Source organism: Lycorma delicatula, chromosome 7 (assembly GCF_047948215.1).
Source record: "Lycorma delicatula isolate Av1 chromosome 7, ASM4794821v1, whole genome shotgun sequence".
NCBI lineage: Eukaryota > Metazoa > Arthropoda > Insecta > Hemiptera > Fulgoridae > Lycorma > Lycorma delicatula.
Genome location: NC_134461.1, coordinates 136,267,208 through 136,281,492, shown reverse-complemented (window position 1 = coordinate 136,281,492; position 14,285 = coordinate 136,267,208). Strand labels below are relative to the sequence as shown.

Here is a 14,285-nt window from a genome sequence, read left to right as displayed (position 1 = left end):
AAATAACTAAAAATAGAAACTTCACTCCCTACTGCATGTTTTTTGTCTTCATCTGACGATTCTGATGAACTGTTGCTTCTCAAGTTAAGGTATATTTGTTGTTCTAGAGGTCCTTGGAGCTTTTACGATACTCATTTTTTAACATGTTTGCAACATTTATCCAGTGAGCTCAAGTGAGATTACTGTGAACCTTTTATGACAAATTTCCATTGTTGCAGCTGTCATAAATTGTACTCAGCTGCAATCAGGTTCTTCACCTGTGCTCATCTCATAGGGGGTGTCTCATACCATATGGGGGTAGGCATAAAACAAAGAAAACCCACCTTCCTTCCAGTATCTTATATGTTTTCAGAATTTTCATCAAACATGTAATGGTAAGCTGTTATTCTGCAGCCAGTCATTGTTTTTTTGTTTATGCTGAAATCTATGTTCAGCTTTCTTCAGCATTGTGATAAAAAAAAGGATTTAAAATGGTGCTGTTTAATGGCAAGTAGGCATTAATTTTTCTCTTGTCTACTTTATAAGTGTTGCAGTTAATCCGAGAATATCACCAGAGGAAAATTTGGTTTTCCATACTGTTAAGCAGTTGGGAACGAATCCCATTTCACCACCGCCATGGATAATTATCCTTTCTCATTTCAAAATTGGCATCGCAAAACACTAACTTGCTTGAAGGTGCCAACATCTCTTTTGGCAATTAGAACTTCATCTTTATTCAACTTCGTCTATATTCAGTTTAATTCGCGAGAACTGAATTTTTTCTTAGCTATTTAACCAGACTAAACATAACATACAAAATAATAAAACAATTCACTACCATAAGAAAAGAGCAGACGACATTACAAAAATTTATTAAATGAGTAACAAAGTGAGAATTTAGAGATTTAAATATTAAGAGGCCTTAGTGTCAATTCAATAAGTAACTAATATGATGTGAATTTGTTTATGAATTGGAATAAACAATAGTCATACTGCATATACATATTGACTTTTAATTATAATATTATAAATCAGATCTCTGCCAATTTGGCTTGGAGCTGGACAAGCTATACAAGGGTCGGCAACACAGCACCTGCGGGTGATATTATGTTGCGCATATATGCCAACATAATTACATAAAGCTGTGTCAGCAAACAGCAATCAGTCATATACACTGACACACCTGTTACTTAGCATGTTAGGAATGTTCTTGTTTCTGATAAATATGTTGTAGTATGTTACCATATTCAGAGTGCCAACATATTATAATTATTATTATTGACTTGGTGATTCCCAAGAAAAGTAACATCGAAAGCATTTAACATTTCAAAACTGTTCATTTAAATTTTGATGCTGAAAATCCTGTGGCCTCTGAAATAATAAAGATATCTTCCCTAAAATCAGTTAAGCTTTTTTACTAAACCGTTGGAACGGTCTAAAGCTGCAAAGCTTTAGATGTAGATTTAATAAAAGAAGCAATGTAGAAGCTTCTGACTCGTTATTTGAAGGGTTTAAAAATAAATCACAATTGTCAGCCAGAATGGTAACCAGAATTTAAGCAATTTCAGATGATTGATTCATTATTAAATATGAAAAAATGAGAATTTTCTTCTTGCTACAGTTTGATGATAGACAGACTTAGACATAGCCCAGTAAGTGGTTTGTGTAAAAATGATGATTTTACAAAAGAACAGTACCTTAAAAAAGGGATGTACCTCGAAGACATTGGATTTTGCTTTATGCAGATATGCAAAAATCAAATTCAACCTTGTCATACAATTATTGTCATACAACCTTCTAAACTCCTGGACAGATTGATAAACCATTCCTTAAAATATGCCATTAATTTGATAATTTCTGGAATTTTTAGCTTGGGATTAATCCATAGCTAGCACTGCCAGCTTGGCAAATGATTAGGGAACACAATCTTCTTACAGATCAAAAACCATTCCCTGAAAATGCCATTAATTTGATCATGATAATTTCTGGTATTTTTAGCTTCGGATTAAGTCATGGCATAATTTAGTTATAAATGAAATGTAGATTGGGGTTTAAAAACCTGAGGAAGAGGTGTCAGATGAATCTGTGAAATTTAGAGAAGCTTGAGAAAGAGCAGGTAAAGAAGATTTGAGGATGACATTGCAAGAGTCTGAGTAAAAATGATAATGTAGAAAATATAGAATGGAGATTTTTAAAAAGGAAATTCATCAGTTGAAGTGAACTTAGGTGGAATAAAGAGAACTGGTGTGAAAGAGGGTTTATTATTTATTATTTATATTTATTGTTTTACAATCAAGAAATACTATAAGCAGGAAGTGCAAATTAGCAAAAGAAGAGTGGATTAAAGAAGTGTTATGATAGAATTAAGAATTAGAATTAGGTTAAGAATTTTGTGATACCCAAATTAAAATCAAATAATGTATTAAAGAATATGAAAGAAAAGGTTGATGGATGGGTAGAATATATTGCATTTATATGGAGGAAATGAATTAGAATCTGATGTTATAGAGGAAGTCAGAGGCTGAAAAGGGAGGTACAATACTGAGATCTGAATTTAGTAGAGCATTAAAGGATTGAGTGGCAGAAAGGCTTCTGGGATAGATGGGATACTTGCAGAATTACTGCACAGTGCAGGTGACGAAGTGAATAATTTATACTGGAAAATTTTTATGAAAAAGGGAAGTTCTGTCAGACTTTAAAAAAATGTTAATCATGATACCCAAAAAAGCAGGAGCAGAAAAATGTGCATTCTGTACAGAATTCTTTCTGCAACTGTTTCTGTGAAATCAATTTGATTTCAGGAAAAGCATAGTGACAAGGGAAGCATAGTAAGGAAATAGAAGAAAGATTAAATGTATGTTTTGTTAATATTTGATAATGTAGACTGGAATAAAATGTTCAGAATTTTAAAAAGCTAGCATTAAAGTATAGAGATTAGAACAATTTGTACAGCACAGGAACTAAACTCCAACATTAAATCCAAGTTTAATCCCTATCTCTGTATCTGCATTCCTACCCCTCTTACAGTTTAATTTTTACGTAGAACTAGCAGTTAATGATGAAACAATTAAGATCAAAGCAACAGTGCAAGGTGAATAGCTATGATTAGCTGAAACATTTAAATTTAGAAGAAACAATTGGACGAGAAAAGATTATGAAGGTAGAAGAATTATATTTGGAAAGTAGAATTACTAAAAAGATGAAGCAGGAGTGATATTAAATGCTTAATAGCAAAGGTGAAACAAGATCTTTGTCACAAATCTAATTTGCTTACATTTGCTTACATTCTCAGAGTACCTGAGAAGAAAAGATTAGAATCTTTTGAAATAAATAAGGTTAAATCTTTTGATAAATTAAGGTTTGTAGCAAATTATGAAGACATAACTAAATCATAATTATATACAGTACAAGTCAGAGTACATCATAGTATAAATTTGTATATTTAATGTTAATTTGAAGAGATAGCAAGCATTAAGTTTGGTTAGGAAAGTCATTTTCATTAACTCTCTAAATTTAACATAAGTAGCACTGAAAATATAGAAACAAAAGAAGCACTATAGAAACAGCCTGCATTTGAATGCAGGTTTACCCTGGTAATTTTCATTTTTAATTACATGTTTTATACATTTTTTTAATACACATGCATTTATGCACACCTGCTGTAACAATGCAGTACTAAAAATACAGTTTTCCTGTTTTCAAGGGGCAACACTAGATTACACACTATTTGCTTACTGATTAGATCATTCTATTTACTACTGATTCAATGACAAAAATAAAAAACCTTTAAAAATAGAGAAATTAAAATGATGTGGCTTAACAACCATTGTACATGCTGAAGTTTACTGAAGCACTTTTCAAGAACTGTAAAAATGAATGTAAAACTGATGGAAAATTATACACTTCAAAATTCCAAGAAAATATCTTTAAGGAAACCAGATTCCTTGCACATTCCTTAAATCATATGAAATTAAATTAATCATAGTCATAACAAACGTTTCTAATTCCACAAACTTGTAATTTTGTTTATTTATAAATAAATATTTTCCAAACAGTTTCTCTAGCATTAGCAAATAAAACACATTAATTTTTTTCTTTTGTTCCAGAAAGTGAAAACTATGGACAACAACAATTTATGTATTCAGAGGAGTCCAATAGAGGAGGTTATGGTGCGAACTCTCAAAGTTATGCGCAATCAGGATTTCATAGCGGGCTGTTTGTACAGGGACCTAATGTACAAGCGCAAGGCTGGGAGTCGATGCCCCGAGTAGATCTCCCACCATACCCAAGCAGTCAGGGCTCAAGAATGAGTCGTGGTGGAAGCTGTGGTGGTGGTTCACCTTGTGGTGGAGGTTCACCTTGTGGTGGAAGTCAAGCTGCACCTTGTGCTGGAAGTCAGATGTCTCAAGGAAGATCTCAGTCACAACAACTTCAATCTAATTCAAGTCAACAAAGGCCATCCTATATGCAATCTCAAAATCAACAATTAGAGCCAGCATTTTCTCAAGGAATGTGCCAAGGTCAAAATGGAGGACAACAATGTCCACCACCCTGCTGCTCACAAAGACAACCTCAACAAACCTGTTGCCGACCTGAACCACCACCTAAACCTCCATCAAGAACCTGCAAACAATCTTCCTCAAAGTTTCGATCAAAACAAAATGATGAAACCACATGTCCATCACCATCACCTTGTGTCCAAAAAGAAGAAAAACCACCATCAAAAAGTTGTAGGCCGGCATAATAATTAAAAAGTGCATAATAAGAAAATACGTCTTAACAGAACAAATTTCCCTTTAATGACATTTTTCCTACTAACAAATTATCATCAAATAATGTACAATTGAAATAAAAACAGTATTCAATAACTTATTTTAACAAATAAAATTTACAATTTTAATTTACATGTGTATTTTTAATATAATTTGATGTGATTTAATATAAAATTCATTTAACAAGAAATTCATTCAAACATATCTGCCTCAGTGCAACCATGAATATTTTTTGTTCTTCAGAATTGTTTGACAAAGTACACTTAAGTTGTACTTTGTGTTAAAATGTGCAATCCTCATGTCATCTGATTATTCTCTCTAATAAGCATTGTTTAATGTTATTAAATATTGCATAATGGTTTAAAATAATCACAATCCTGTTAATTTTGTTTAGTGACTTTACGTAGTTAAATTGATACTGATGTGGATGAAATTAAGCTGTCAAAATTTATGAAGTCTGTATTGGCACTATTTTTTTTGTCAGAAAAATTATGTGGAACAGTATTCCCAACACTACATAAAAGTCTACCTCAGTTTGCATATCTCAGGTGGTGTGTGTAGAGCTTATTTTGACAGTAGTGGGGGAAAATGAGGCGTGACTTATTTTGACTTGAGGTGAGGGGTGAGTATGCTTGGATCAAAATATGCTGAAAGTAGAAAATCTAATTTAACATTTATCTAATTTATATTTTTTATTACATAAAAATCAATTCTTCCAGCCAAAATTGACCCAAAGGAAAACATGGTCTTTATAGTCATAAAAGTTACTTTTTTTGTATATTGTACATAAAAAGATATGCAAAAAAAAATACTATGATTGCTTAAACATGAAAACCTGGTTTCATAATGAGAAGAAAGTTTCACAAAATGTAAATTTTTCATAAATTGCCAGTTTGTGAAATGGTTGTCATTTGTGAAATTTTCTGTGCTCCATTCAATTTTATTTCATCATGAGAAATTTTCAAGCACTCCTCCCCTGTGACATTTATAGCATTTAAGGGCCTAAGCAGTCTTCAAAAAAACTTTTCTTCCTACATTTCTGTATGCGTGTGTGTTTTTACAATTAACACACGATGTGTGTAAAACCGCTGAAACTTGCAGTCTTGTTGCATAGACAAAGCTGGTGGTATTGAACTTTCTGAACATAAGGATGCAGAAAAGGAGCAAAGTAAAGCTCTACAATATACTACTTTTACCACAGCTGGAGCACTTCCATTCCAAAAGCAATACACAAGAATCATCATTCTACACAAGTGAAGAAATGAGAACAAAGAATTCAAAACTGAATAACTTAAGTGTATTTATAGTTGACCTTACTAGATCAGATTTAAGATAATAAATTACTGAACCCCTTTCTGTTAGAAGTAGTTTCCTACTTTATTGCAGCACATGCAATACTTACAATATACAGATGTATTCTGAAAACAGTTTTAACCTACATTCTCATTTTCACAACTGGCTCTCTATAATACCACTTATCTGTGAAAATAACTTCCAACTAAAGCCTCTTTGTCAGGTGCTATACATTATACATTTAAGAAAATTGAACAAATAGTAAAGCAAATTAATGCACTGTTTTTCTGTTTAGATGTACTGTATTATATTTATTACTGCCTCTTTTCAGTAGGTTTATTAAGGTTCACTGTTATTCAGACATAACCACTCAAAAATATGAGAAACAGAAAATGGTACTGTAGCTGAAAGCCATACAATACACAAGTATGAAAAATTTGATGAAATTTTGTGGAAAAGCTATTTGTCATGGAACAGATTTTTAAAGCATGATAAACCGTAAATAAAATGTGACTTTACTTATATGGGAGTTTATAACTACTATTTACAATAACATTTTGTTCAGTTATCAGCAGTCATCATACCACCACCACAGTTTATTTGATAGCTGCAATATAAAAAAAAGTACCAAAAATATCAAATAAGGAGGTTTAAATGTAAAGGAAAAGATTTCTATATGAATCAGAACATTATAATCATTCATCACAATTAACTGTCAAAATCTATTAAAAAGAACTTTGTAATAAGTATTAACAATAAAAATAAATGCATGTGGAGGTGTTAAACAATATGCAATATCAAATTTAAACATTTCATTTCCTTTTCCCATAGTTGACTGTGAATTGAAATTTTTTAAAAAGAATAATACTTAAGCTACCTTCATTTAATAACAGTCTCATCTAAATGTGTCATTTAGTATACCTTCATTCTGTGTATGCACTACACCCCAAGCAATTGATATAAAAAGAAAATGTGAAACTAAATTTGTATAAAAATCTCATCATTACAAAAATTCCTAAAAAGTAGTCATTAACAAGTAAGAATTAAGTATAAAATAAGTAATAACCTGCAAATGTGAATAAAAAGTAAATAAGAATGTAAACAACTTCCTAAAAAAGATAAAAAATTAACTGAAAATACTCAAAACTCTGATAAAAGTTAAAAAACTTTATTATTTTTTTTTATACTGTCAGTTGATTCAAATTTTGTGGTGGATACTAGGTTAATACTACTTGAATAATCTTTTGTTAGACATCATTGTTATGATGAGATCCATGATAGGAAAATTGAACAAAAATCACTGCCAAAGAAGAAACAGAGAGTGAATTCAATGTGCATTTAGGAAGGTAAAATGTTCGTAGTGACAAGAAATAATCAAAATGTTAGAGGCAGTCTGCAAATACCAAAAGAAACTTTATTTTATTAAAAGTGAAATTATATATATGGGATAGAAAGATCAGTTGTACAGTTAGAAGTAAAGTTAAAATAACCAAGAAAAAGAAATCGATGAGTTAGAATTTTAATTTGGTATAATGAAGTATGCTTCGAAAATAAATTAGTCTGTTGAGCCAGATGTAGGTACACCCTAACCAGTGCTCTTTCGGAAACGAACTGAAGTTTCTTTTCACACATTTGCTCCGCTTAGTTTGGTATCGATATATGTTTTTAACAATATCGATATTCGAGATTTACTAATGAGAATTTTATTTGTTATAACCTGTGTGTTATATTACTGTGCATTTCCTGCAACCGTAATAACAGCCTTAACGTTGAGATTTTTTCAAGAAAACAAGTATTGTTTATAATATTAACAAGTTATCAGAATCTGTTATTTAAAAGGATATGCCTAACTTCAGGTAAGGTTTAACGTTTAGTTGAAAATTTCATCACCGACACCTAATTCGATGTTATTCAATTTTCATAGCATGTATGATCCAAATTTATAACAATTAGAAAAATGAAAAAAAAAAAGATTATATTGTGTTTTGTCATTTATTTGTCACGTTTAATTTAGTTTAATGGAATCTTTTGTGATACTTGTATTCATAATTTTTGTTTACTTGCCATCCGCTATGTGTATTTCATACGTAATCCGCCACATTGTTTTTTTTTTGCATTACCGCCTTCCGTAACTATGAAATAATACAAAAAATCGTAACAGTGAAAATGACAATATTACCTTCATAATTCTATTTTTCCACTACAGCTGTGTTCTATTTTTTTATAACATGTAATATACCGTTACTCTAACGTCTTTTTATTGTCACTCTAAGGATATGCATTTCAAATTCTATACAATTTGGTTCCGGTACAAAATAAAAAAGCGTCAAATACATTAATACTAAAAATCGCCCTGTTTTTACTCAAACTCTAAGACACGCCCTGTAGTTTCATTTGTACTCCGTACTATACTCCACGTTTAAATATTTCGTTCTGTTTAATTTTATTACTTCAAGTTACTGTTAATCCTTAATTGCCCACTTTTATAAGAAATTCTATTTTATTCGTCAACCTATTGTAATAAATTTATTATGATATTATTTATATATGTATTTAAAAGTACAAATATTAATGTTTTTTAGAATTTTTATGAACAATAAAATTTATCTTAATAGTAGGTCTCTTGTTTAAATAAGACTTTTTTCAGCCCAATCCATGGCAGCTGGTAAATTTCTGTTTTCACAATCCTTAGACCATACACATGGAAAGGACAGAAACCAACTTATTTAATTGTACATAAATCAATAAACTTACAAGGTGGTATGTTGGCATAACATGGTAATTTATCGTATGTAAACATTTAATGTTTTTATCATGTGATAATTCTACAGAAAATAGGTTTGCAGAAAAATCATAACAATCACATTATGATAGTAGATATAGTAAAATGTATTATTTATATTTTTGCGTGAGTTTATTGTTGTACTAGATGGCCCATCTAGCCAGAACCTGGACCCTTAGGAGTCAGATTAGGCAAATCTTGGAGCCAAATCAGGGCTCCTCAGGCCTTCCAAGGCCAAGGGGCCTACTCTATGATTGCAGAGCTCATTTTGCCTGCCATTCCCAATTTGTCAGGGGGGCCAGTGCCCTGGACATCCACTGAGTTGGTGGTTTCAGTCACCATTCCCATTTACCCACAGAGCTCCACCCTCTGGATCCCTGCACTGTACATTATCTTCATTTTGTTAGAATAATACTTTATCACTATTATTCTACATTTATTATTTATCATAATAATTGTAGTATTATGTAGTATTATGATAAATAATAATTGTAGTATTCAGGCTTTATAGAAACCTGAGAAAGAAACTAAATTACCAAAGATAGAAAAAGAAATAAAGTTACTATTATTCTGTTTAGCCTCCAGAATCACCATTAGGTATTTCTTCAGAGGATGATATGTGTGAATGTAAATGAAGTGTAGCCTTGTACAGTCACAGGTCGACCATTCCTGAGATATGTCGTTAATTGAAACTCAACCACCAACGAACACCAGTCTCTATGATCTCGAATTCAAATTTGTATAAAAGTAACTGCTGTTAGTAGAATTTGAACCTTAGAACTCTCAACTTTGAAATCAGCAGATTGGGAGGACAAGTTCGCCATTAGACCAACCTGGAGAGTTAGAATAATAGTACCTATCGTAACTCAAGTACACACACCTTTGATGACAAAAAATTCATAACTTATTTCTTTGCTATGGTGGAATTATAATAATGAAGTAAAAGTAATGGTGGTGGTAATAATAATGAAGTTGGGTTGGCTGTGTGTCTATTAAGACACAACTGTGTTACAGTTACAGCCAACTCAAAAAAAAGAAGTGATAGTGGAAGATCTTTTCATGAGAGTCTTCCACTACCACTCCTCCTTTTGGCTGTTATCCAACAGGGTTCACGGTCAGATTACTGACAATAATCAACACCGGTTAGGATTACATTTTAATGTTGTTCACGTGGATGTCTCATAACTAGTGATGATTATATCAGTACTCCTGGATAAGGGAAATAAGCAAATAAATTAGTCCGATTATCACTGTAGAATATAATTTACTTTTTAATATCTACACCTGGTATGACCTCCGTGAAGGTTGTTGTGTTATTTTACTTATTGAACATCCAATTAATTATAATAATATACACAATAATAATGAATTTACATTTTATATACATTTTTAATTTTTGATGTTTACTCTAAATCTACCTCATATGGAACACACACCTGTTTGAATTCAGCATCATTTTTAGTTGTTATCATTGATGGCAAATGTATTGTTAGTCTGTTTTGTGTTTCTTTAACTTCTACGTTAGTATAAGTTCTGTAGTAATAATATAAAAGTGTTGCATGGTAATGATCTATCTTTTCCTTAATGAATATCTTTAATTCACAACTTCATCTTCCTTCGGGGCATAGAAATATTGAATGTTTTTAATATTTTAACCTTCAAGGGAGCTAGGACCTTGGTTGATGGCTTTGAAGCTCACCTTCCCTGAGAAAACACGACTGTATCCTGCAAATTTGAAAGTAATCAGTCAGTTGGTTCTTATGTGATATGATAAACAAACTTTGTATATATACATTTCCAAATAACCATTAGATCAAGAGTGTACCTGTTCATGTATAACTTACCCTTCAACCTACTAACAGATACCCATCTGAATTTTGAAAATCGGACGATTGTTTGCAGAGATATTGTAAGAGCACCCCATTGCACCTCCCAAAACAGAGCCCCAGGGGCACCCCATTTGTTACCAGTTGATGATGATAATTGGTCTAGCCTCCCACGAAGTGCTCATATGCCTCACAAGCTTCACAAGCAGTCCTCACGAAAATCCCCTTATTGTTAAACAATTTTTTTAAACTTATTTAATATTATTTTATTTAATGTAAATTTAATTCTATTATTTTATATAATGTTAATTTAATTCTACTATTTGTATAATGTTATTCATTCGAATCATTCAGTTCAAACCCATCTCAAAAGTGATAAGAGACTTACAGTTAACAGTTCATTAATTCAATTCATTAAACTTTATGCTTTAACCAGCAAATCTTCATTACAACATATATATATATATATATATATATATATATATATATATATATATATGATACTTGGCTGATATATTCTGTACATATATGCGTAGCATGGGAATGAAATAAAAACTAAATAAAAGTACAATACCTTAGCTACAAAATGTAGTATTTATTTTTCAATATAATCCCAATTTACACTGATACCACTTTTCCCAATCTGACAAGTTTTTTGTATTCCGTCACTGAAAAATTCTGGTAGTCTTTCTTGGATCCAAATGGCAACAACTTCTTTCACCTCAACTTTGGTAGTGTAATGAGGGAAGAAGTGGAAGTCATACAGAGCCAAATCCGGCAAGTATGGGGGATGCAGAATAGGCTCAAGCTTCAGCCTGCAGAGAGCCATAAGAGTTTGTGTGGTACCCATTGTGTACAGATTTTATAGTAACCCAATTGCTTGATAATATGGCGTACTCGTTCTTTAGGTATGCCTAACTTAATACTAATGCATTGCTGAATAATTCGCCAGTCACTTTGAAGCAAATCATTCAGCTCCTTTCGATGTTTCTCATCAGTCACAGAAACTGGTCATCTGCTGTGAGGTGTCCTCAGTTGTCGCTTGACCAGCTTCACATTCATGAAATTCAATGCCCACCTATTCACAGTACTCCTGTCAACAGTTTTACTACCGTAAACTGCTTTTAAATGATGAAAAATATTCATTGGATTCACATTTTCTGCAGTTAAAGATTCAATTACTGCTGTTTTAACCATGTTGACATATTGGCCGTACTCGATTCCATTTTAACTGCTACTGAAAACAAACCAGTAAACAGATTTCAACGCATTATCGCAGGTTTGTAGTGGGGGAGTTAACTACCATGTGCTGTCACGCCCATCTCAATAGTACCTTTTGTCTCAGTGTAGCATTCTAGCATGCAAAATTAATCAGCTGAGCCTCGTATTTTTTTCAAGATTTTTTGAGATGAAATGTATCTAAAACCCTTCTCATTTATGCCAAGAAACATGGGTTAAAAGTATGGTTGTGATTGATTGAGTATTTTTTTTTTTTTTTTATCCCAAACAAACAAAGGTTTATCCCAAACCTTCTTCCTCTTTATATAATGGTATAGATGTAGTAGTGGAGATTTACTGGTTGAAGCACAAACTTAATGAATTTAATTAATGAACTGTGAGTCTGAGCTTGGTTTGAATTGATTGATTCAAATCATTTGAATGAATGATATTACAAAAATAATAGAATTAAATTTTTGTTACATAAAATGAAATAATATTAAATGAATTCCAACTCAGGATTGCCAGTTGGATTGCCATGATGATATCTGCATGAAAATCTATATGCCTAGCCAATCCATCCATCTTCTTTATGACATATCAGAAGTTCCAACATAGACCCCCATTTGCACTGTTTGAGTTTGTTGTCTCCCATTCAATTGTTTGTTTCCAAACATGTTTAAATGTTATAACCTTAATGTTGGTATAATTTTATCAAGAACTGCTCTATCCTGAAAAATTATTCTCAAATCTTAGATTGTGACTCCTTTAAGTTTTTTACATCTTAACATTGAAGTGCTTCTTCAAGTCAGTGATGATGCCAGAACACTTTTCATCATGCATGTTTGTTCTGTTATGCAAAATATTTGGTAATACTGAGTAATTATTTGATCAACTTCATATTTTTTCATACTGACATATACTTATGTTAACGACAGAAAAAGTGATCAACATAAATTATCAAGTGCGAAATAAACCAATCATAAACTAACCTTAATAGTCGAAATCTGAGTCAGCGATTGAAAATGACTGATGGTGCTCTTCATAAGGAGATTCTGTGTTGTACACATGCCTGTTACCATGGAACAAGCTATATAGTCTCTCTCTGTAGTGACTATGTTTCCATTTAAATATAAATTCGACCAAGTGTTCTATGAGATTGTATTTATTATTCCCATACCTTGGTACTTTATCTCTAACCTCTCTACACAGAACAGATTAACATTTGAATAGGTTGCCGTAAGTCACAAAACTGCTGATTGAGTAGATTACTGATAATGCAGCGTGAACTTTGAACTTGCACAGGTCAAAGCTACCCAAACCTGCTTTCCAACATTTAGATCTTGTGCTTTCCTGATCCTATGCATATCTACTATAATATATTAGCATATGAAAAAATTGAAGTTGATGAAGTAATTGCTCAGAATTATTGAAAGTTTAATATTTTTAAATATTTTTTTTATTTATCACATTAGTCCACAAATATCATATTTTGAAAGTTCAAAAACCTATGTTGCTGTTTGAATATGATTCTCTGGCAATGACAACATTGTTCGTTATCATTAATTTTCAAGATATCTCCCATATAAAAAAGAAAAGAAGTTAGAATTACATTTGTTAAAAAATTCAGCTATAGTTTTTTCTAACCAACATGCTTAGTAAATGAGATTCCAAATATTCCATGTTCTTATAAATATTCTAAATTTTTTAATTATTTTTTTCTACTTTAGCCAGTGTTTGAACGTAAATTTTTATGAAAATGTGTGCACTGCAACAAATTATTATCCAAAGAAGTGTAAACATATATATATATATATATATCAGTTACCTTGTAATTAGTAATTTATGAATAAATTGTATTTGTTTTATAAAAGATATGCATCAGTATAATTGCAAGCTTTTTTTTGTTTAAATGTATTTAGGTTAGGTAAATGTGAAGTGTGTGATAAAACAGATGCTAAGTATTGTTGTCCTGAATGTGAACTTAAAACATGTAGTCTGCCATGTGTAGTTATCCATAAAAAAGAATTGAACTGCAAAGGTATTAGAAATAGAGTTAAATATAAAAAAATAAAATCGTTTACTAATATGGATCTTCAAAATGGTTTGTATTCAGATCTTTAAGGTTTTTTTTTGTAATAGTTTTGTTTAAAAGTAATTGTATATAGCAATATTATGCTAGAAATGCTATGGCCAATTTAATATTCATATTTTCCTGGATCTAGTTTAATAAAATACAGCTTTAAAATTCACATCTTCTTGCCCATACACTCTTCCATATCTTTAAACATTTACAAATAGCAATGTCTGTGTAGTAAATGGTAATTTTTTAATAATTTCTCCTTAAAAAAATATTTTATCATGTCCTACTTTTATGAGAAGCAGTGATGTCTTATAAACAAACAACATAGGTAA

General features: G+C 31.4%; 1 protein-coding gene across 1 annotated transcript in view; it reads left to right on the top strand.

The window, feature by feature from the left end:
• Nucleotides 1-7,738: 7,738 nt before the first annotated feature.
• The window catches only part of LOC142327406 (box C/D snoRNA protein 1), a 33,663-nt gene continuing 27,116 nt past the window's right edge, over nt 7,739-14,285 (top strand). Inside the window, exons 1-2 of the mRNA XM_075370440.1 lie at nt 7,739-7,900; nt 13,793-13,974. Coding sequence (XP_075226555.1) covers nt 7,887-7,900; nt 13,793-13,974 — 196 coding nt within the window. The 5' untranslated portion in view covers nt 7,739-7,886. The remainder of the gene's footprint in view (nt 7,901-13,792; nt 13,975-14,285) is intronic.